The sequence below is a fragment of the Rhincodon typus genome, chromosome 13, assembly GCF_021869965.1.
Source record: "Rhincodon typus isolate 14 chromosome 13, sRhiTyp1.1, whole genome shotgun sequence".
In the NCBI taxonomy this organism is placed as follows: domain Eukaryota; kingdom Metazoa; phylum Chordata; class Chondrichthyes; order Orectolobiformes; family Rhincodontidae; genus Rhincodon; species Rhincodon typus.
In genome coordinates, this window is record NC_063344.1 from 68,273,015 (window position 1) to 68,298,014 (window position 25,000).

The 25,000-nt window shown below is 42.6% G+C and overlaps 1 protein-coding gene across 1 annotated transcript; it reads left to right on the forward strand.

The window, feature by feature from the left end:
* Positions 1-1,039: 1,039 nt before the first annotated feature.
* Positions 1,040-15,536, forward strand: LOC125484645 (peroxynitrite isomerase THAP4-like). Its single transcript, XM_048604144.1, has 5 exons — positions 1,040-1,070; positions 1,294-1,366; positions 2,879-2,988; positions 13,526-13,629; positions 15,462-15,536. Exons 1-5 carry the CDS (start codon positions 1,040-1,042, stop codon positions 15,534-15,536), a joined length of 393 nt encoding a protein of 130 aa, XP_048460101.1.
* Positions 15,537-25,000: the final 9,464 nt, after the last annotated feature.

Here is a 25,000-nt window from a genome sequence, read left to right on the forward strand (position 1 = left end):
AGCACAAAACCATCATCTCCGAAACCATCCACAACCTCATCACCTCAGGTGACCTTCCACCCACAGCCTCCAACCTCATTGTCCCCCAACCCCGTACCGCCCGCTTCTATCTGCTTCCCAAAATCCACAAACCTGACTGCCCTGGTCGACCCATTGTCTCCACCTGCTCCTGCCCCACCAAACTTATCTCCACCTATCTCAAATCCATTCTCTCACCCTTGGTCCAGGAACTCCCTACCTACGTCCGTGACACCTCCCACGCCCTCCATCTCCTCCAGAACTTCCAATTCCCCGGTCCCCAACACCTCATCTTTACCATGGATGTCCAGTCCCTATACACCTGCATTCCCCATACAGATGGCCTAAAAGCCCTCCGCTTCTTCCTGTCCCGCAGGCCCGACCAGTCCCCCTCCACTGACACCCTCATCCGCTTAGCTGAACTTGTCCTCACCCTCAACAACTTCTCTTTCAATTCCTCCCACTTCCTACAGACAAAGGGGGTGGCCATGGGTACCCGCATGGGCCCAAGCTATGCCTGCCTCTTTGTAGGTTACGTGGAACAATCCCTCTTCCGTACTTACACTGGCCCTAAACCCCACCTCTTCCTCCATTACATTGATGACTGTATCGGTGCTGCCTTGTGCTCCCACGAGGAGCTTGAACAGTTCATCCACTTCACCAACACCTTCCACCCCAACCTTAAGTTCAACTGGACCATCTCCAATACCTCTCTCTCCTTCCTGGACACCTCCGTCTCCATCTCTGGCTACCACCTAGAAACCGATATCCATTTTAGCCCATTTCTGAAGAAGGGTCTAGGCCTGAAACGTCAGCCTTCCTGCTCCTCTGATGCTGCTTGGCCTGCTGTGTTCATCCAGCTCTACACCTTGTTATCAAGGATATGAGGGAGAGAGGAGTAGGAGAATTTGATAGTAGACTGGGTTGAATTAAGACAGTCTACATCTGTGAGTAAATTCCATCTAATATTAAAGGATCGTACAACTATCTTGTGTCATTGAGGTTTAGGGATGTTATGACAATGATTGGGCCAGCTTATTACATCACTGAAGGCAAGTGAATGTGTTTGTTCCTATGTTTCACAGTACAACCAAACTGAGTGATTAATTATGGGGAGGTAGTGCCTACCAGATGAAATCTCCTCTTGTGTGAATAGTTGAGGGAAGTCATATGTGTGGTTGTACTGTCTACTCATCCTCTTAGCTGGGCAGCATGCACTAGCTAAGCAAACTGTGTGAAAAGAAGGTCTCGAAAGGTCTAGACATATCGTCTCAGACCTTCCACTCTGCGGATCATTCGAGAACAGATGTTTCATTGAGGAATGTGTCGGGATCTTGCAGAAGATCAGGTATGCTGACTGCATACAAATTGTGTGTGAAGTTTGACCATCCAGTGGACAGTTCTCCTGCTTCCTGGAATCCTCCAGGAAAGTCTCTGGCTCTGAGCTATTAAGGTTTCCCATGGTTCTTACTGAGGAAAAATCCTCACTTGAATGCAAGATAACTACATATCCAAACTCGATCACTCTCGATGGCCTCCGCTCTCTCCAAATCTAACTGACTATGTTGTCCAACTGTTATCTGCTCCTTCACCACTTAGCTTGCCCAATTATGCATCCACATGTTGCACCTTTAAATACTTGACAGAAAACAGCAGACATTGCAATAAATAGGGATATTGGCTCCTATGCTGATTCTCTTCGCTGTTCGCTCTGTGGATTTATGCACTGAGAGAGTTTGTCAGGGTTCTCCGTGAATTGTTACAGTGCAGAAGGAGGCTATTCAGCCCATTGTGCCTGCACCCTCCTGCATTTTAACTGCTTCATTGTGTTGCCTTTTCCCAGTAACCCTGAACATTGGTTCTGTTCAGAGAGTCATGTAATGTCTACTTGAATGTCTCTTGAACCTGCAACCACCACAGTTCCAGGCAGTGCAGTTCAGACTCTAACTGCACACTGTGTGAAATGTTTTTTTCTCTTGTTACGTTTGTTTCTTTTGCAAATCACTACAAACCTGTGCTGTCTCATTCTCAATCCTTTTATGAGCAGAAACAGTTTCTCGCTGCCTACTCTGTCCATACCTCCATGATTTTGGAAGTTCTATCAAATCTCCTTTTAGCCTTCTTTCCAAGGAAAACAATCTCACCTTCTCTGATCTATCTTCATAACTGAACTTTCTCACCCATTTTTGTAAATCTCTTATGCCATGTCTCCACATCTTTCCTGAAACTAAACTGTACACAGTAGTCCAGTTGAGGCCTAAAATGTTCCCTGTACACCTATGATCCAGATTATTACATATCAGGAAAAACAAAGGCTTCGATATCAACCCTTAAGAACTCCACAAAACCTTCATACAGCCCAAAACCTTTCCATTAACCAATACCGTCTAGTCATTCAGCCTATGTTGCAACTGTCCATTTTGTGACATGAACTCCAATCTTGCTCATAAGTCTCCACATGCCTTTTGGAAGTCCGTATTTAGCATGTCAGCAGCATCGTCCTCATCATTCTGCATTGGAAGGTTAACCAAAAACGTTGTATCTGTCTGATCAGTGTTGGACACAGCAGCTGTGATGCTGCTGGAAAGATTTGAGCATGCTGTTCTCCTTTTTAAAAAGTATTGAAGATAATAATTTAGGTTCTGCTCGTTCACGTTTGGCTAATGATTATTGCATGCTCCAATGTTACATCATGAAGATGTGATGGCTAGGATGTTTTTTTTATATATGTAAATGGTTTTGTTTGGATAAGGCCAAGAAATTCAACCTGCTATCTGCTACCTGGTAACCTCCACTTACCATTAACAATTGGCAATCGTTCATTTAGTACTTGGACTAACTTATGTTGTGTATTTTACAGATTTAATAGTTTCAATTCTGAAACCAAGAGACCAATGCATAGAGAGTGTGGCTTTATCAGGATCAAACCTGGCACCAACAAGGTGGCATTCATCAGTGCCCAAAATACAGGTACAGTACCATCTGCAAAAGCTGTTCATGTGTGGTTGGCATAGGGGACTCAAGTATTTTAGCTGGAACGTGTAATTCAGTTGGCAAGTGCAGGAGAGTTCCGTACCTTTTTTTGTTATCGAATAATTGCTTCTCCATAGCTTGGAGAGCTAGATGTGGAAATATATTGCATAACCTCCAAGTATCTCTAAACTGAACAAGGCCACTGAGAATTGTAACAGTTCAAAGCTTATTCTGTACCCACAAGGGCACAGTCCAGAGTTGCTTAGTGAAAAGTATTAGATGAATAAGAAAACAGAAGTTATGAAGAAGATGAAATATGTGCTTTATGATAGGTGTCTGGTAGCAAAAACTAATTGAGAACCAAGAGAAAAACACAAGGTTCAGAGGGGAGGTTGAGGGAGGTGGTTTAGTGGTAATGTGGAGTGTTAATCTAGAACCCCAGGCTGACATTCTAGGATTATGGGTTCAAATCCCACTATGGCAGATAGTGAAATCCTGGAGTATTGTGTGCAGTTTTGATCTCCATATCTGAGGATTGATGTTCTTGCTGTAGCGGGATTGCAAAGAAAGTTTGCCACTAATGCCTAGCATGGGGGTACTGATGTCGAGGGAGAAACTGGCTAGGTTAGAACTATATTCGCTAGAGTTCAGAGGAATGAGCAGAAATGTCAGAGAAACCTTTAAAATTCTAACAAGATTAGACAGGGAAATTGCAGGAAGGATGTTATCAATGAGTGGGGAGTCTGAACGGGGGTCACAATTTATGGATAAGTGGTAGGCCGTTTGAGACAGAGATGAGAAATTTCTTCACCCAGAAAGCAGTGAGCCTGTGGAATTCACTGCCATGGGAAATTGTTGAGACCAAAACATTGAAGGCTATCAAGAAAAATAAAAGTATAGTTCAGAGGACTAAAGAGGTCAAAGGATATGGTGAGAAAGCAGGAACACGGTTTTGCGTCATGATTACCAATGATCACATTGAATGGTGGAGCAGGCTCGAATGGCTGAATGGCCTATTCCTACTCCTGTTTTCTATGTTCCTGTCTGGGTATGCAGATTTCACACTCTGGGTAAGAAGTAGAGGGCAATGAGAGGAGGAATTTTATTTTGTTTGCATTTAGTGGCAATGACGTGGAGTGCTTTTTTTTTCATTTGTTCATGGAATGTGGGCATCACTAACTAGGCCAGCATTTATTGCCCAGAGGGCATTTCCGAGTTAACCACATTGCTGTGATTTTGGATTTAAATGTAGGCCAGACCATATAAGGATGGCAGAGTTTTTTTCCCCTAAAGGACATTAGAGAACCAGATGAGTTTTTACGATAATTGACAGTGATTGTATGGTCATTTGACCAGTTTTTAATTCCAGATTTTTATTCAAATGTCACAATCTGCCATGGTGGGATTTAACCCATGTCCCAGTGCATTGGCCTGGGTCTCTGAATTACTAGTCCAGTGATATTAACAGTACAACACTGCCTCCCTAGCTCCATGCCTGCGGGGTGGTGGAAGCAGAGACAATCGGTGATTTCTAAAACAGTTTTGCAGATACTCGAAAATACATTTGCAGAGCTGTGAGGGTAGAATAGGGAAATAGAACTGATTGCATTATTCGAGAGAGTCAGTGTGGACTAGAGGTGGTGAATGGTTCCTGTACGGGTTACACTGCACAGAACGTGTGTGAGCAAGATCAGTATTATTTGAAGTTGATCTTCGTCCTTTTAGGGAAGGATTTATGTTAACTGTGCTCACGCCCTGCTGTCACATGTGACGGCAAGGGCACATTATTGCCATTCTCTCAATAATTTCCTTGTCTTGCCGACAGCTGTCAGAACCTCAATGGTGAGATCTTAACCTTATAAGGATCAATAGAGTTGTGAACTTCTATCCTAGTTATTTTGACTTATTTTCCTTGCTAACATTGTGGAATGCTGCACTATATAATTCAAAAGAAGAATTATATTCAGAATGCCTCTTTTCTGCTAGTATCAGCACAATTCTCTATTGCTGTTGTGGGTTCATGTCAAGCCCAGACATGATGCATAAAAAGTCTCTGCCATGAAAAAGTCTTAATTTAAATAGGTTCAAAGCAATTTTAGTGCTTGTTCAGCACAGACTAGCAGATTTGTTTACAGGGGCTATCAGTGGTGACTGTAATGTAACACATAAAGTCTGAGGAGCACTTCTAAAGCTGAGTTTCAGGAGTATCAGTGAAGTAATTAGGTGAGTGTTTAACTGCTCACTGGTGCTCCAGTGCAGGATGGGGGTTTACTCTGCATCTAACCTCTGCTGACAGAGGGTGAGTTGTGTGTGTGTGTTGTAAGATGAGGCCCACACTTGGCTGAATGTACATTAACAGGTTTTATTTAAGTGAACTATATCCCCAAGCATGGTAAAAGGGGCCATCATTCCAGAACCTTAAAGATGCAAGCACCTTTCACACATGCTTAGTAGCAATTCTTAAAGGTATAATTAACCTTTTACTGCACCATGTGTTTCATAAAAATATAAGCCATTCTCCCCATTGGCTATTTTCAAAGCAAAAAGAACCAATGCACTTTTCTTGCTGCCTGTACCAAACCAAAAGTTGGGTTCTGAAAGTCACTCTTCAGAAGATCAGCCAACATTCAGTTTGTGTGTTACCCTAAAGATTTCCCGCAACTCATCCCTCACACCCCGTCCACGCAATAAGAACCAAAAAAGAATCCCCCTCATCCTCACGTACCACCCCACCAACCTTCGGATCCAACGCATCATCCTCCAACACTTCCGCCATCTGCAATCCGACCCCACCACCAAAGACGTTTTCCCCTCCCCACCCTTATCTGCTTTCCGGAGGGACCACTCTCTCCATGACTCTCTTGTCCGCTCCACACACCCCTCCAGCCCCACCACACCCGGCACTTTTCCCTGCAACCGCAGGAAGTGCTACACCTGCCCCCATACCTCCTCCCTCACCCCCATCCCAGGCCCCAAGAAGACTTTCCACATCAAGCAGATGTTCACCTGCACATCTGCCAATGTGGTATACTGCATCCGCTGTACCCGTTGTGGCCTCCTCTACATCAGGGAAACCAAGCGGAGGCTTGGGGACCGCTTTGCAGAACACCTACGCTCAGTTCGCAATAAACAACTGCACCTCCCAGTCACGAACCATTTCAACTCCCCCTCCTATTCCTCAGACGACATGTCCATCCTGGGTCTCCTGCAGTGCCACAACGATGCCACCCGAAGGTTGCAGGAACAGCAACTCACATTCCACTTGGGAACCCTGCAGCCCAATGGTATCAATGTGGATTTCACAAGCTTCAAAATCTCCCCTCCCCCTACCGCATCCCAAAACCAGCCCAGCTCGTCCCCGCCTCCCTAACCTGTTCTTCCTCCCACTTATCCCCTCCTCCCACCTCAAGCCACACCCCCATCTCCTACCTACTAACCTCATCCTGCCCCCTTGACCTGTCCGTCCTCCCTGGACTGACCTATCTCCTCCCTACCTCCCCACCTACACTCACCTTTACTGGCTCCGGCCCCGCCTCTTCAACCTGTCTGTTTCCTCTCCACCTATCTTCTCCTCTATCCATCTTCTATCCGCCTCCCCCTCTCTCTCTATTTATTTCAGAACCCCTTTCCCCTCCCCCCATTTCTGATGAAGGGTCTAGGCCCGAAACGTCAGCCTTCCTGCTCCTATGATGCTGCTTGGCCTGCTGTGTTCATCCAGCTCTACACCTTGTTATCTCTTAATTCTTGCTGATGGTTCAATCCACAGGTGCCATCAACCTGCTGGTACCTCCCTCAAGCGCCCATTCCTCATGCTTACCTTAGTCCAAGTTTCAACAGGTTAATTAACCTTGGAGCATTTTACACCCAAGCATAAGTTTCCCCTCATCAAGCCTGTATACTTGAATATATTTTCCCAGGGATCCTTTACATTTCCCATGTCCAAAGCCTAGAATACTTCTGACAACCGATGATACTATGGCTATTCATGGTATGATTACATAGAAATGTGGCATAGAAACAAACCATTTGGCCCAACCAGTTGATGCTAGTTTCATGTTCCAGTTAAATCTCTCCCATTTGCCATTGTAACCATCTATTTCCCTGGTCGTGAGTTCCGCGTTTGTACTAGGGGCAAAGATACTATCACAGTTGAGATCAGTTATCTTATGCTAGGGGAAGCTAACCTGCAAGCTTCATGGAATGTGTGGCTTTGTTGTAGAGTCAAACAGCATGGAAACAGATCTTTCAGTCTAACTAGTCCACGCCAAACATAATTCCAAACTAAACAAGACCCATCTGCCTGCTCTTGACCCATATCCCTTCAAACCTTTCGTATTCATGTATCCATCCAAATGTCTTTTAAATGTTGTAATTGCATCTGCATCCACCACTTCATCAGGAAGTTCATTCCACATGCGAGTCACCCTCTATGTAAAAAAATTTTGCCTTTTATGTCTTTTTAAAATGTCTCTCACCTTAAAAAAATTTACCCCCAGACTCGAAATTCCTCATTTGAGGGAAAATAGAACTACCATCAACTCTACCTATACCTTTAATGATTTTATAAACTTCTATCAGGTCATCTCTCAACTTCCTACATTCCAGTGAAAAAAGTCCTAGTCTATTCAGCCTTTCCTTCCAGAATTGATCTTGCTTATATTGAGAAATGTGCTTGACACCATATAGAAAATGTAGAATGAATGATCCATATGTAAGGAATTGAGCTTTGAGGATAGATTAGAGAAACTTGCATTGCAATCTGGAAACTTGAATAATTGCATTGTAGGTAGTGGATTGTCCCGTTTAAATAAATAGCAGCTCTTTTGGGACACCAAAAGCAAAATGGGCCTACTGAAGATCGTGCTAGGGAGGGAATCGAGATAGTAAGCTAGGAAGCATGCAGAATTCACTGTCAAATTGGATCAGGTCAGAAGTCACACGACACCAGGTTATAGTCCAACAGGCTTATTTGAAATCACAAGCTTTCTGAGCACTGCTCCTTTGTCAGGTGAAGTGAAGAGAAGCGCAGAGGCACATAATTTATAGGCAGAGAGATCAAAAGATCGTACAAATGGTGTAAGTGGAGTGTTGACGGGCTGAATAATAAGTCTTTGCAGGTGGTCAAAAGTGTCAGACATTGAGTAAAGTGTCAACAGCTGAATAGCAAGTGAAGGGCTGACCTATAATCCAATTAATTGAGGCAGAGAGATGATTACAAAAAATTAAAAATAAGGTGCTGGAGACAAACCAAATGGCTGGAATAACATGATAAGTAAAGGAGTCGCATGCTGAGGGTCTAACCAAATCCCAAACTTTAAGGTTTTGGAGTAGATTTGTAGCTCGGGTTGTGGGTGTTGAGGTTGGTTGGCTCGCCGAGCTGGTTTGTTGTTCCGCAGACGTTTCGTTACCATGCTGGGTAACATCCTCGGTGCAGCCTCCAATGAAGCGTAGGTGTGTTTTCCTGCCTGGTTTTTAAACTCTGGGGTCCGTTGAGATGGATTGCCTCACTTCCGGTTTTCCTTCGTAGTGGAGTGTATATGGGGTCGAGTTCTATGTGTTTATTGATGGCTTTCTTCGTGGAGTGCCAGGCTTTTAGGAATTCCCGTGCCTGTCGCTGCTTAGCTTGTCCCAGGATTTTGGTGTTGTCCCAGTAGAATTGGTGGTTCTCCTTATCCATGTGGATTGAGATAAGAGTGTTGGTCGTGTCTTTTTGTAGCCAGTTGGTGTTAGTGTACCCTTGTTAGTTTCCTTCCTGTTTGTCCGATGTAGTGTTTCTCACAGTCTCTGCAGGGGATCTTGTACATGACATTGGTCCTGTCCATGGCAGGGAGTGGGTCTTTAGTTTGGGTGAGCAGTTGTCGTAGGGTTGATGTGGGCTTGTGTGCCACTCTGATGCCCAGCGGTCGTAGGCGTCTTGTGGTTAGTTCCGATGTGTTCCTGATGTAGGGTAGTGTGACGAGTGTGTCGGGGCGTGTAGTATCTTCCTGATGTTGTTCGTGTAGGCATCTTCTGACCCAGTTTTTTGGAGATCCATTATCCTTGAAAACCTGGAAAAGGTATTCTTCTTCCTCTTGGCGTAGTTCTGTGTTGCTGCAGTGTGTTGTTGCCCATTTAAATAGTGTTCGTACGCAGCTTCGTTTGTGTGTGTGGGGATGGTTACTGTTGAAGTTCAGTACCTGGTCTGTGTGTGTGGCTTTTCTGTGTACTTTCGTTTGGGGTTCCCCATTTGTCTTGTGATCTACCATGACGTCCAGGAATGGGAGCTGTTTGTTCTTCTCCTCTGTGGTGAATTTTATTCCATCTCCACAGACAACATGCTCAAACTACTGGACCTATGCCTCACCACCTGTATAAATTAATTAAGGGAGAGAGCTTGTAGCAAGTTATCAAAATGATGATGTCAAAACAGGACAGTAAGGAAGATTTTACAGATACAGAACAGTACGGTGGGGTCACATGTAGCGAGACATGAACCCAAGATCAGGATTGAGGCCGTCTTCGTGGGTATGGAACTTGGCTATCAGTTTCTTCTCGGCGTTGTTGCGTGTCTTGGAGGGCACCTTGGAGGATGCTTACATGAAAATCGGAGGCTGGATGTCCTTGACCACTGAAGTGTTCCCTGACTGGGAGGGAACATTCCTTTCTGGCGATTGTTGCACAGTGTCCATTCATCTGTTGCCGCAGCATCTTCATGGATCAGGGCAGACAGATATGTAGAGACAACAAGGTACAGAGCTGGATGAACACAGCAGGCCGAGCAGACGTTTCGGGCCTAGACCGTTGTCTCGGATTCTCCAGCATCTGCAGTTCCTACTATCTCTCAGACAGATATGTAAACCATTTACCTGAATTGACAATGATGAATAGGTGTTGATGAGACAATGCCTCAAGGTTTTGGATGGAACAATAGATCGGAGTAACAATAGAACTGTTTTCGAGACAGCCCAGCTCCTAGGGTTGGCTGAATCAATAATTACAACATCTAATACTGCCTCTTGTAACATCCTCCCTGGGGCAAAAAATTCATTCATATGGAGTAACTGAATTATGGTAATTACATTGCTGTATCAAACTGTTGTAACTACCTGTCAGATACCAAGCCGACACGCGCTCACAACAGTTTTAAAGGAGCCACTCAAATCACAGGGGCTGATGCTGTGGAGATGTCCGCACAAGAAGCAGGAACCTTTGGGAGCCGGAAGAACAGCATCAACCTCCGTTCAGCCAGCTGTTTTCAAACCAGTATCAGAATATAGAATTTAAGGTTTTGGCAAAGATCTGTAGCTTGGGTTGTGGTTGAGGTTGTTGACTTGCTCGCCAAGCTGTCTTGTTCTCATTCAGACATTTCATCACCATGCTAGGTGACATCATCAGTGGAGAGTCCAATGAAGCGATGTTATTCTATTCTGCTTGGAATTTATACTGTTTGGTCTGTTATGGCGAGTAGTGTCATTTCCGGTTTTGATCCGAATGGGTTTGTTATGTGGGGTCCAATTCTGTGTTTGTTGATTGCATTATGGGTGGAGAACCATACCTGTAGGAATTCCCATGCGTGTCTATGGTTGGCTTGGGCTACTCTGGTTACCTTGTCCCAGTTAAACTGATGGCCTTCATTGTCTGAGTGTACCAATATTAAGGATATCCTTAAGGGCATCGCTGCACCAAAACAGCTCTAACTGAAGTCAATAATGATGCGCTGTGCAACTGTGTGTGTAATGTCTCCCTTTTTTCCTTTTGTTCTGTGAAACTGAAGATATTGTCGATCAGGTTATTGTCTGCCAACACTTCTGAAGAATCTGCTCTTGCTTAGTTTTGCAATCTGGCGATGCACTTAGCATTGCAAGGGTTATTTCCATACATGGTACATTATCATCTGATGTTGACAGCAGTTCACCAGCTGGAGCTTTCTTGAACCACTCCAGTCAGTAGTGAGACACCCACAGTACTGTCAGGAGGCAAGTTCCAGGATTTTGACTCTGGAGACAGTGGTGTAGTGGTAATGTCACTGGCCTAATAATCCAGGACTCTAGGCTAATATTCTAGTGACATAGATTCAAATTGCATCATGATAGAAGGTGAAAATTGAAATCGATTTAAAATACCTGGAATTAAGAGCTAGCTTAATGGCAGTCATGTAACCAATGTCCATTGTTGTGGAAGCCTATCTGTTTCATTAATCCTCACTTGGTCTACCCTACAGATGATTCCAGACCCATAACAATGCAGTTGATTCTTAATTATCACTCAGTTGTATGAAACCACTACCAAGCACCAGGGACCCAAGTTCGATTCCAGCCTCAGGCAACTGTCTGTGTGGAGTTTGCACGTTCTCCCCATGTCTGCGTGAATTTTCTCCCACAGTCCAAAGATGTGCGGGGTGGGTGGATTGGCCATGCTAAATTGCCCATAGTGCCCAGGGATGTTTAGGTTAGGTGGGTTAGACATGGGAAATGCAGGGGAATGGGTCTGGGTGGGATGGCCTTCGGAGGGTAGGTCTTCGGTGGAGACCTGTTGGGCCAAATGGCCTGTTTCCACACTGTAGGGATTCCTGATTCTATGAAATCAAAAGAAATTATCAAGAAGTAAAGATTTTTGCTTTAGCAGCCTTAGGTGTTATATTACATATTGAATTCACTGTCTTCTACCTCCTCCTAACCTCATCAAATCATCAATCGTCAAATCTCTACGGTGTGGAAACAGGCCATTCGGCCCAACAAGTCCACTCCGCCCCTCCGAAAAGCATCCCACCCATACCCATTCCCCTACATTTCCCATGTCTAATCCACCTAACCTAAACATCCCTGGGCACTATAGACAATATAGCATAGCCAATCCACCTACCCTGCACATCTTTGGACTGTGGGAGGAAACCGGACCACCCGAAGGAAACCCAAGCAGACAGAGAATGTGCAAACTCCACACAGACAGTCACCCAAGAGTGGAATCAAACCTGGGTCCCTGGTGCTGTGAGGCAGCAGTACTAACCACTGAGCAACCGTGCTACCTGGTTCATGCTTTTTGTTCATGCAACTTATTTTGTCAAGTCACTCAGTCTTATGCTGTATAATGAGTAAACAATGCGGTGGAGAGAAGTGTGAATGTGACTCCTAAGTATCGTAGTGAATTTCCCTCCCTCCCTTTTTCCCCTCCATCTCATGTAGGCCTGCTGAATGCAGATTCAGTAAATAAGTCCCTCCTTTTCTACGATTTTCCAAATCAGCCTCTAGGGGAAAGGAGGCAAAGATATCGTTCGTACTTTATTTTGTTCTTCACACCTTCGAACTGTACGTAGGCTAATCGGGACGCAACTCCAAGTTATTTTATGCTAAACCGGTTCTGTACTCATGCCAAAACATAATACAAATGCAGTGAGCAGGCTGACAACACAGTGGAGCATTCTACGGCTGTTGCAAGATAGATTGGGTCACTTGCTTGGGGAGTGGGCAGGGTTAGTTGCGTAAAGTTAATGTCACTGAACTAGTAATCCACAGGCCCACGCTGATGTTGTAGGGACACTGGTTCAAATCCATGCACTGCCTGAATGGATGGAAGAATACTGACTTTCAAATGGGCATTTGGAAAAGTATTACAGATATATGGCAAAAGAACATCGGGACTAATTGTTTAGCTCTTTCAAAGAGTGGATATAGTTGCAATGGGTTAATGGTCTCCTTCAGTGATATAAGATCCAATGATTCTACCACAGGAGCTGGAATATAAAGCTAGGCTGTGATGCTGACTGTGGTAGTAAACATTGTTTATTACAAAAACCCACCTGGTTCACTAATATCCTTTTAGCTGGCCTGGTGCTAATATGACTCCAGACCCAGGGGAGTGGTTGACTCTTAACTGCCCACTGAAACGACACAGCAAGCATCTCCATTCAAATGGAATTAGGGATAGGCAATGTTGGCCTTGTCAGCAAAAGCAAAATTACATTGATAAATTTAGGGAATGGTAAATACAGCACACGATTGCCTTTGGCTACGTTGATTTTATATAACGTGCATTTTAGAAGGCTGGTTTCAGTGTTCTCCCTGTTCACTCCCCTCACCCCTGTTCTGGATGAGTCTTCTCAGATGTGATGTATTTGCATTTACAAAATGAGGAAAGCCAGGTTTCAATTTGGTGGTTATCTCAGTCACTGCAGCTGCTTTTGTTTGAGGTGGAATTCTAATTATCGTTCTTTTTAGAGTTCAAAGTCATTATTCCTACTTTGTCCAGTTCAAATATTTGCCTCTGGTGTAATATAATTAGAATGAGTTGATGCAAGCTCTGCATGTTAGTGTATCTTATGAAGATGTTTCTGTATTATATTTATCTATAATCAGATGTTGAGTGTTGTGTAAATCAGAAGAATATCATTGAAATGTTAATCAGATAGTGTTTCTTGCTCCAAAATCGTGCAGATCAATAGAGTGCATAATTGATAATATCCATCACTTCACCCTGCTGATCAAATTTTCAGTGTTTTGATGCACAAATACTGTTTTGATGTTAGCATTATTTTTAAACTGATGCTTTTCTTCTCAAGGTATTGTGGAAATTGAAGAAGGGGAAGTAAAAGATCAGGAACTGACACTAGCTTCTCAATCTGTAGCTCGAATGTCCTTTGCAAAAGAGCCTCATGTCCAGCAGGTAAGAATGGACTTCAAGCTGCTCCATCCATTCCCTTTCCTGCATCGAAGGTAGTATTACAGTGCTGTGTCTCACTGTCGCCCTCTCCCAAGTTGGTGTTCTTGATCTCTGTCCTCTCAGGCTGGCAGTTGGGTATCAGTGCTGATGATGAACATTATTTTTATTTGTTTATTTTAAGAAGTTTAGCAAGCTGTTCACTCCTCAATGGAACTTGCTTTGGAAACCAGACAAGGTTGAAATGCTGAAGTTTTTTACACTTCAATGCCCAGGTACCATATTTAGGCACATAGGAATGGAAATAGGCCATTGAGCTTTTCAAGCCTATTTTGCCATTTCATATGGCCATGACTGATTGAACACTTCAGTGCCTTTTACCCACACCTATAAATTCTCTGCCATGTTTTTTATATGCTTGTGGGACGTTGGCATTGGGACTGGCCAGCATTTATTGGTTGCCTCTAGTTGTCCTTGAGAAGGTGGTGGTGAGCTGCCTTCTTAAACCACTGCAGTCCAAGTGTTGTACGTAGACCCACGGAAAGGATAGGAATTCCAAACTTTAACCCAGCGACACCTGAAGGAACGGCAATATATTTCCAAGTCAGGATAGTTAGTGGCTAAGAGGGGAACTGGTAGGTAATGATGTTCCCATCTATCTGCTGCCCTTGTTGTGTTTTAGATGGAAGTGATTGTGGGTTTGGAAGGTGTTGTCTAAGGATCTTTGGTGAATTTCTGCTGTGTATCTTGTAGATAGTACACACAGCTGTGACTGAGCAGTGGCGGTAGAGGTATTGGATATTTGTGGATGTGGCCCTAATTAAGTGGGCTTCTTTGTCCTGGATGGTGTTAAGCTTCTTAAATGTTGTTGAAGGTGCACTCATCCAGGAAAGTAGGTTTTTATCACACTCTTCACTTGTGCCTTGTAGATGCTGGACAAGCTTTGGGTAGTCAAGCAGATGACTTAATCACTGTAGAATTCCTATCCTCTGTACTGCTGTTGTAGCCACTGTATTTACGTGACAAGTCCAGTTGAGTTTCTCGTCAACGGTAACCCCCAGAATGTTGTTAGTGCGAGAATTCCAGTGATGATAACAACATTAAATTTCAAGGCTTGGTAGTTAGATTGTCTCCTATTGGAGATGGTCATTGCCTGACATTTGTGTGGTGTGAATGTTATTTGCCACTTGTTAGCCTAAGCTTGGATATTGTCCAGATTTGAAAATGGACTGTTACAGTATCCGAGGAATCATGAAAGGTGCTGAACATTGCGCAATCATCAGCGATATCCCTTCTGACCTTATGGAGGGAAGGTCATTGATGAAGCAGTTGAAGATTGTTGGGCCCAGGACATTACGTTGAGGACCTCCTGCAAAGATGCCTTGGAGCTGAGACATCCGGCTTCCTTTGTGTCAGGTATGACTCCAAGCACAGAGTTTGCTCCCTGATTCCTATAGAATCCAGTTTTGCCAGGGCTCCCCGATGGCGTACTCAGTCAAATGTGGCCTTGATGTCAAGGGCTGTCACTTTCACCTCACTTCTAGAATTCAGCGCCTTTGTCCATGTTTGAACCATGTCAGAAGTCACATGACACCAGGTTATAGTCCAACAGGTTTATTTGAAATCTCACAAGCTTTTGGAGTGCAGCCGCTTTGTCCGGTCCGAAAGCTTGTGTGATTTCAAATAAACCTGTTGGACTATATCCTGGTGTCGTGTGACTTCTGACTTTGTCCACCACAGTCCAACTTCAGCACATCCACATCATGTTTGAACAAAAGTTGTAATGAGATCAGAAGCTGAGTTGCCCCAGTTGAACCCCAACTGGTGTCACTGAGCAGGTTGTTACTGAATACGTCCTGCTTGATCGCACTGTTGATAACCTCTTCTGTCACTTTACTGGTGATCGAGATTAGACTGATCGGGCGGTAATTGGCTGGGTTGTAGTTGTTCTGCTTTTTGTGTACAGGACATGGCCGGGCAATTTTCCACATTGCCGGCTGAAGCCGGTGTTGTAACTGTTCTAAAACAGTTCAGCTAGGGGAACAGCAAGTTCTGGAGCACAAGTTTTCAATACTTCTGCCAGAATGTTGTCCGGTCCCATAGTCTTTGCAGTATCCAGTGTCTCTAACCATTTCTTGATATCATCACATGGAGTGAATGGAATTGGCTGAAGACTGACCAGTGGGGGAGGCCGAGTGGATCGTCATTTCAACACTTCTGGCTGAAGATTCCCGTGAAAGCTACAGCCTTTTCTGATGTGTTGGGCTGTTCCATCATTGAGCATGGAGATATTTGTGGAGGCGCTTCCTGCAATGAATTGTCTAATTGTCCACTACCATTCACGACTGGATGTGGTAGGATTGGAGAGCTTAGATTTTATCTGTTGGTTGTGGAATTGCTTAGCTCTGTCTATCACTTGCTGCTTATGCTGTTTGCTGTGCAAATTGCCCTGTTTGGTAGCTTCACCAGGTTGACACCTTATTTTCAGGTATGCCAGGTGCTGCTCCTGACATGCCCTCTTGCAGTCTCCATTGAACCAAGTTTGATCCCTTGGCTTGATAGTAATGGTTAAGTGGGGGATATGCCAGGCCATGTGGTTGCAGTTTGTTCTGGAGAGCAATTCTGCTGCTGTTGATGACCCTTATGGAGGCCCAGTCTTAAGTTGCTAGATCTGTTTGAAGTCTGTTCCATTTAGAACAGTGATAGTGCCACACAACACAATTAAGGGTATTCTCCGCGTGAAGGCAAAGTGTCGCCTTTACAAGGACTGTGCAGCGGTCACTCTTACTGATACTGTCACAGACACATGCAGCCCAACGATTGGTCAGGATGAGGTCAAATATGCTTTTCCCTCTTGGTTCCCTCACCATCTGCCGCAGACCATGCCTAGCAGCCAAGCCCTTTAGGACCCAACCAGCTTGGTCAGTAGTGCTACTGCTGAGCCACTCTTGGTGAAATCCCCCCACCCAGAATACATTTATGTCCTTGCCATCCTCAGTGCTTCCTCCAAATGTTGCTGACTATGGAAGAGCAATGATTTATCAGCTGAGGGGGGAGCAGTATGTGGTAATCAGCGGAGGTTTCCTTGCCCATGTTTCACCTAGAGCCACAAGACTTCATGGGTCTGGAGTCTATGTTGAGGACTCCCAGGGCAACCACGCACGCACACGCGCACACACACCCTGTATGCCACCGCTGCCGGGTCTGTTCTGCTGGGGACAGGACATCACCAGGGATGGTGATGGTGGTGTCTATGATATTGTCTGTAAGGTATGATTCCATGAGTATGACTCTGTCAGGCTGTTGCTGGACTGGTCTGTGAGACAGCTTTCCCAGTTATGGCACTGTTCCCTCAATCTTAGTAAGGAGGACTTAAGGTCAATAGGACTGTTTCTGACATTGGCATTGTTGTTCCTGGTGCCTCAGTCAATGCCAGGTTGTCCGTCTGGTTTCATTTCTTCTTTGATAATCAAAATCATAAAATAATCAGAATCAAAAAATTATCAAGCTTTAATTTAAGTATTCTCAAAGACTGAATGTTTACAGTTCCCTATTGTAGAGAATTCCAAAGATTCTTCATCTTCTGGGTAAAGAAATTTCTCCTCACCTCCAATCCTCAATGGCAATCCACATATTTTTAAGTGGTGCCTCCCAGTTCTAGACCCTCCAACCAGGAGAGATATCTTAGCTGCATCAACTCTATCTAATCCCTTTTCAGTTTTTTTTTGATTTCAATCAGATCTTTTCTTTGAAACTCCATGGAAATCGGCCCAGTTTGCTCAATCTCACTTCAGAGGACAGTCACACCATTTTGGAACATCTCATGAGCCTTTGCTGCACATTCTGTGTGCCAATAATATCTTTTCTATGTTAGCAAATCATTCGAAATATGTACCCTCTTGTTCTCCATCCTTTTGAGAGGGAACAGTTTCTTCTTGTCTACTCAATATTCTCATGATTTTGAAAGTTTCTCTCAGATCTCCTCTTACCATTCTTCTCTCCAAAAAGAACAGTTCCAACCTTTCCAGACTGTTCACATTAGTGGGGTTTCCCTTCCCTTGAACCATTTTTGTAAATCTCTTCTATGCATTCTCCATTGTGTTCACATCCTACGTGTAGAGTGGTAGCCTGAACTGTGCACACTACTCCAGCTGAGTACTCCAAGCACCATGTAGGTTCAGCCTAAGCTACTAGCTGTTGTACATCCAAGATACTGTACACTCTATTAACTGCTCTCTTCATCTGTCCTGCCACCTTCAGTGATCTGTGTTCTGCTCCTCCATCCCTTTAAGTATTGTACCCCCACCGGTATGTTGCTTGTCAATGTTTTTCCTGCCAAAGTGCATCACATCTCACTCTCCACATGGAAATGCAACTGCCATCTATCTGCCCATTCCAGCAACTTGGTTTTGTGCCTCTGAAGTTCGGCACTGTCCTCACGGTTTACAGTGCTTCTGCAAACGTTGAACTTGTCCCTTGCATTCCAGGATCTAGATCATTATTGTATATCAGGAATAGCAAGGATCCCATTTCCAAACCTTACAGATCTCCATTACAAGTCTCCTTCATTCACTACTACTCTGTTTCCTATTACTTAGTCAATTTTGTATGCATGCTGCTATTGGCCCTTTTATTATTTGAGTTTTGATTTTGCTCAAGTCTGTTGTGTGACCTATATCAAATACCTTCTGGAAATCCATGTGCACCACATCAGCAATATTGCCATCATTTAACTGTTTGTGTTATCTATTCAAATAAACTCCAGCAAGATGGTTAAACACTCTGTTGTTTTAGAAATTCATGTTAGCTCTCACCAAACAGCCACATTTATCCATGCAACTATTAATTCAATGCTGAATAATTGTTTCTAGAAGCTTCCCCACCATACAGGTTAAACTGAGTGATCTTTAATTGCTGGTGTAAACACTTTTGTTGTTTCTTTTCTTTTCCTGTATTTTTAATTTGGACTGAAATGAGGGACAAAAATCTTTTAAGACCAAAGATTGTTGCGTGTTTTGAAATCCAGTAACCTGCCACTCATTGTAAGCACAGTTTGTATAGCTGCTTGTTTGAATGGTAGTTAAGATGTGGTTGTAGATGAACTGGAGCAGAGGGTTTGTGTACAGATGGAGTTTTGGTTGGTACATGTACCTGATTGCTTTATGGATTAATGACCAGTTATCAATAACAAAGCATGCTGCTTGTCAACAACTATGTGGTTTTTATGTAGCTGTAGAGCTTGAGGCTATGAACTAGATCTAGAGAAGCTTTTTCAGATCTCCATCAACTCAGGTGCTGTCTCTGTTTTCTGCAGTAAAAGCCAATTTAAGTTTGAAGAAAACCTGTTTATCTTTGCTTAAGCAGTTGCTGCAAGCTGAAATTTAATTGATAAGTCAGAGACCTTTCACAAGTGAGCCACCCACCCTATTCCTCTTGCAAACCAGTGAAAGCCTCTGAAGAGGGAAGGATGAGAAGCAATGTTCTAACTAGTATAAGAATCTTGGCAATCCTGTTAACAGGAATAATGAACTACCTACCCAATCTCTCCCTCTGCCGATAACACCCCTGTTTTCTTCCTGCCTGTCTCTGTCATGGGTGGTTTATAAGGGGATTAGAGTTTTCAGTGGTAGGGTTACATGCTGACAGTTCATAGCTGTAGCTAGAGTCTAATTATTTGCAGTAAGTAGTAATTCTTGTTAAGTTCAGAAACCTGGTCCATGCTTTCTATCAACCCGGATCTGAAAGACATGTAATTTGGGGAATTTTATATATTTTTAAGAATCGGGTGAGGGTGCAAGATTTAAAGTCTTTAACTTTTGTGATGACTCTGGGAATAGTGGGGCTTGATTTCCAGTGTGCTATGCCAGTGAGTCATGACTCTAAGCTGATCCTTAAATCTTTTTCTGACAAGAACTGTAAGGTTTGGAACTTTTCTGTCCTCTGGAACTTGGCTGAGTCTCAGGGACCACTGAAAGATTATGGCCATTCCCCAAAAACTTCCACTCTCAATATTTCATTTTAATATCAGTTAAATGCATTTCATCTGGTCCTGGCATCTTGTCAACCTTAATTATTGATGGCCTATCCAACACTGCCTCCTTATTAATTTTGAATCTTTCCAATGACAAAGCTTTCTCTGTTACAATAGCTTGTGTAGCATTGGCCTCCTTGGTAAACATAGATGTAAAGTATTCATTTAACATCTCATCTGTGCCTTGTGTTCCCATGTATAAATCTGCTTTTTGGCACCCTAATCTGACAGACTCCTTTTTCCACTCTATTAACTTTGATGCACCTATAGAATTGAAATTTGGAAATTCCCTATTATTTTGACTGCTAGTCTTTCCCTCTAATCCCTACTTGCTTCTCTAATTTGCATTTTTACTTCTCTCAACCTTCTATAGTCCTCTTGGCTTTCCATTGTGTTTTCTACCTGCACCTGTCATAAACACACTTCTTTAATTTAATTTCTATTTCCTTTTTCATTCAGGGAGCTGTGGATTTGTTTGCCCACCCTTTTGCCTTTTGACTGTACCCAAACTATCTCCTTTTTGAATATAGCTGATTGTTCAGCTACAGGTGTTTTTTCCATGGACTTCTCCCAATCTATGTGGTCCAGCTCTATTCCTGCCTCATGGAAGTTAACATTCCCTGAGGTGATTATTCTTACTGTTACGAAGTTGGTTAGAGTATTCACGATTTGTGAGGCAGGAAGTTAGAATTTGTTGGTAAAACTGATCATGAGGAAAAGAGTGCCATGGTCCCTTTAAGAGCTTGTGCTTTGTCTGTGCTTGGAAGTTTATGAATGCAGGTGCACAGACAGTGCCCGAATGGAAATGTTCTGTAGAGAACAGCCAAGCAGCACTTTTTTCCAAGACAAGAAGTTTGAATTTGGCCAGTTAATTTAAATGAAGCACCTAGATACAGAAAAACCAATTGAATTTAAATCTGATGGTGTTGACTATCTGAAACTAATAATAGTATAAGAATTTGATTATGTCATTACGGGTATATATGATGGCATTTAGAAAATCGGGGAAAGCCATCTGCCGCCTGCCAGTGTTAGCACCATTCAGTTCTCAGCCCATCTAATTAATCAAAGGTACCACAGCTGAAAGTCCTCACAGGAGAAATTAGAGAGAATTAACGGAAGAAAGGTATTTGTGAAGAGACAGGAGACAACAGAATATTCCAGAAGGCAGCCTGTGCGAACTTGGAGAGATTAAGTTGTAATTTATTGCTTCTCATTAATTGGGGTTATGTTAGTGGGACTTGTCTTTATTTAAATAGCATTCTAGTAGAATTTAGACCATTCAGGGAGTAGTTAGTAGTTTAAGGGGGAATTGTCGATTTTGTTAGTAATTTTGATAATTTGTTCATTGTTGGGTTAAATAAATAAATTGTTTCTTGTTACTTGTAAAGTGGAGATCAAGGATTTTCTTTATTTTAACCACTCTTTTTAATAGATTACGAGGGGAAGGACAGGCTTCTCTGGATGTTTCGAAGGTAATTATTAGAGGGAAACTCTTACTCCTGCCCTAATAAATTGGGGCTTGTGTTTTAGTTTAATTATCAGAGGGGGTCAGTCATTGCCTATCGTAACATTACTCTGGATTGCCTGTGCCCTTTTCTATCATCAAACTAAATATTTATTTCGTAAATGTTTCCCCACTGACATTGAATCCACTTGGTCCATCACATTTCCAACAGCTAGGTTCAACAGCGCATCCTTTCTAGTTTGACAGGACACCTACTGCTGAACAAAATTTTCTGACTGGCCAAAATAAAATTACTTTTCTGCCTGTTGGTTAAAGAAAAATAGTGCTGTAGAATTAAAGTAGAAAGGTAGTGGAACTTCTTTAGGACACAGGGTCTTTTTTAAAAAAAAAAAAAAAAAAATGCGTACCATACTGTGTACTCACAGGGCAGTCATTCAATAATTTGTGATTATTCCTCAACCAGAAGGTCATTTATAAGTCTGCCCAAATCCTAACTTGCACCTCATCCTTGTGCTTGCTGACCAACAGTGGATTCCAGTTAAACAATACCTCAATTTTAAAATTCAAATTCATGTTTTCAATACCTACCATCACACCACTTCCAATCTGTGTTACCTTCTCCAGTCATTGTTATGCCTCCCTGGGGTAACATACTGGAAACCAAGCCTAGCTATTCCTGGAATCTTCACAAAAGTTAAAGATTTTTTAAAAATTGCAATTTTCCCAATTTGTCTGCCTTGTAAACCTAGGTTGACATAAAGCACAGACCAGCTTTCTACACTTAACAAGAATTACTATTTGTTACAAGTAAATAGACTCTAACCAATGATAAACAATTATGAACCATCGATATATAACTACTGGTTAAAACTTAATCCACTTATAAAAATGCACCTCTACAGATATACAGACAAAAATTGAATGTTATGGGCAGAGAGAGACTGGGAAGGCAGGTATAGTCCCCCTTCACATGGTTTGCTGAGATGATCCTTTTACTGATCAGAGAGTGATTACTTGATCTTCCTTCTCCAGATACTTTCACTTGTTTACAGGAGGCACAGGGTGACTGTTTCACACTTAAGGGTCACTGACTTATTAATTAAGAGTCACAACTTACAGCAACTGATAAGGGAAGGTAAATTAACTAACTTCTAGATTGAGATGCTTTTTATTCCACTGCAGAGCAGAATATAGCTCCTTCCTTTCTAGAGATCTGACTGCATCTCCCAAACATTGACACCCCAAGCTGTTCAACCAATTAAATAGTTGTTGACAGACAGGAGACTAACTGGTCACTAGTCCACAAACCAATGAGCTATTTGTTGCCAGTCAAATCTCCATTTGTACATAGCCTCCTGGCTCCAGTTCATCTGTAACCTGACTTCCACTACTGCTCGAACAAATAGCTGTTTAAACAGCACTTAAAAATGAGTGCCTGATTACTTGATTTTAAAAATGCAACAATCCTTCAGCAACCTTTGATTTTTTTTTATAAAACAGTTCCTTTCCCATTTTCTGCAATCAAAAATAAAGAGAAATAAAAGGCCTTTGCGCTCTACAATCCTCCAAGATTGCTGCACTCCAACACTTCAGCTTCTTGTACACTCTTGATTTTTAACTGCTTTACCATTCATGACCATGCCTTCAGTTCCCAAAGCCCTAAGCTCTATTACTTTCCACCCTGAACCTCTTTCCACTCCGACCCTTTAGTTCACTGTGCTCCTTAAAAACTACAACTTTGATCAAATTTTTAACCTCTCCTTATGAAGCTCAGAGACAGATTTTGTCTGAATTTAAGGTCCAAGATCCAATGATTTGATGAAATCGACTTGCAGATTGACTGACTAGAGAATAGAGAACCTCCAAGCTAATGTCCAGTTATAGAAGGCATGTGGGCCCAGGAGCTCTTTGTGGAGCAGAACATTGCTGCTGTTCTGTACAGACAGTTCCATGATAAACAAGGGACTGTGTATGCATCAAGACCATAAGAAATGGGAACAGGAGGAGGCTGTTTGGTGCCATTCTAGAGGATCTTGGCTGATCTGATTCCTCATGTCCACTTTCCTGCCGTTTCCAGGTAATCTTTTGTTGCCCTATTGATCAAGAGTCAATCATGCACTAGGAATCATTTCAAAGCAAACATAAGCACAAATCTCACTTTTTCCATTCCACTCTGTAATTGAGAGCAGCTAGATTAACAGATTGAGAAGGTTAGTGATCCTAATGGCTCAAAGTTGACAAACTCTATAAACATGAAGAGTATGCTAGTCAAGACTGATCCTGTCTTCACGTAAATGCACTTAACCAGAGTTTGGTTGTTAATTAGGGGAGATTTGGTTAATCTCTGCCCTACCCATTTCCAGGCTATTTGTGGAGTCTTGTGTCTCCAAATACTACTGTCCTAGCTTAAGGTCAGCTGTCCAGTTCTGAAACAAAGGCTTTATTCAGGTTAAGTGTAATTCGTTGCCACACCAGACTTCACATGCTGATTTGAGGAGATTGTTGCACCACTGCTCTGATTTTCCTGAGATCAATCAATGAAACGGACAGTTTTCACCAGCAAATCTACTTATATGGATCATTCTGCAAGGAAAATGATGAACTAATGAATGGTTTAAGAACAAAGCACCATTCTGACGTATTAGAATCTGTACAAATGCCTGCTGACCAGAACAACTGCACAATGTGTTTCATGTTGAAGTTATTCAGTAATGTGCATGTGTACTTTTTCCCCAAAATGCAATAGTCCAGATTTTGTTGTTAAGACCATGAGACTACTGGCGACCAAAATTATTTCAGCATAAATGGTACAGTTGTTTCAGACAATGGAGACAGATGACAATATCTAATGGTTTCTGTTTGAAATGTTGTCATCTTCACATCATTGAAGTGCACAGAATTGCACCAAGCTCTGTTTTTGCATGGTTGGTAGAACTAAACTTGCCAGAGACTAAGTCTTGTTATCTTGAGTGGAAGTACCCTTTTAACAAGATGTACTCATTGCTGCAACTGGCACTGAGCATTAATTATTAAAAGGGTGAAGTTCCTTTCATTCAGGTGTTCATTTCTAGAAATATCACAGAATAGTATAGCACAGCAGGCCATTTTGAGCTATTCCGTAAGTCAGCATTGACTCTTTCAAAGAGCAGTCCAATTTGTTCCAATCCACTACACTTTTTCAGCCTATCTCTGCAAGTTCTTACGCTTTAAGTATTTATCCGGTTCCTTTTTGAAGTTATATTGGAATCTGTGTCCTTTAAAGAGCAATGCATTCCAAATCCTAATCCAAAATCATTGAACAGAAATAGTTTTTCTTATGTAAACTGTTTTGTTTTCCAATCTTCTTAAAATCTGTTCCTTGTGGTTATTGATCTTCAGAAGAAACAATTTGTCTTAATTTATTCTATCACAGAATGATGGCATTGTGAACTTATTGAAAACTATGGAGTAGGCACGGCATCTCCATTGCAATGGAGGTTTGTCTTCCGAACATCCTTACGTGGCCGGTAACACTATGCAGTTGAGAAAGCTGGACCATGATGTGTGAACTGGCTTCAATAACAGCATTTGAGATGAAAGGGCTATTTGCATGTGTCATGGGCAGAAAACTGAACAGGTTCCTCAGAAAGCTGGTCTTAAAAGAAATTTGCTTCAGATAGTGATGTCAGGAGAAGGCAGATGGTTTTGGGCATCTGATGCAAGCAGGAGGGAAGTGCTTTAAGAAACAAATTATGCAAGGTGCAACACCTGGTAATGTACACAAGGAAAACTCAAAATGACATGGGTGCACAATATCAAAATGTGGACTGTCCTTTCTATGTGAGAGATAGCAGAGAATAGAACTCAGTGGAAAAAGATTGTTCATAGCATGGCCAACC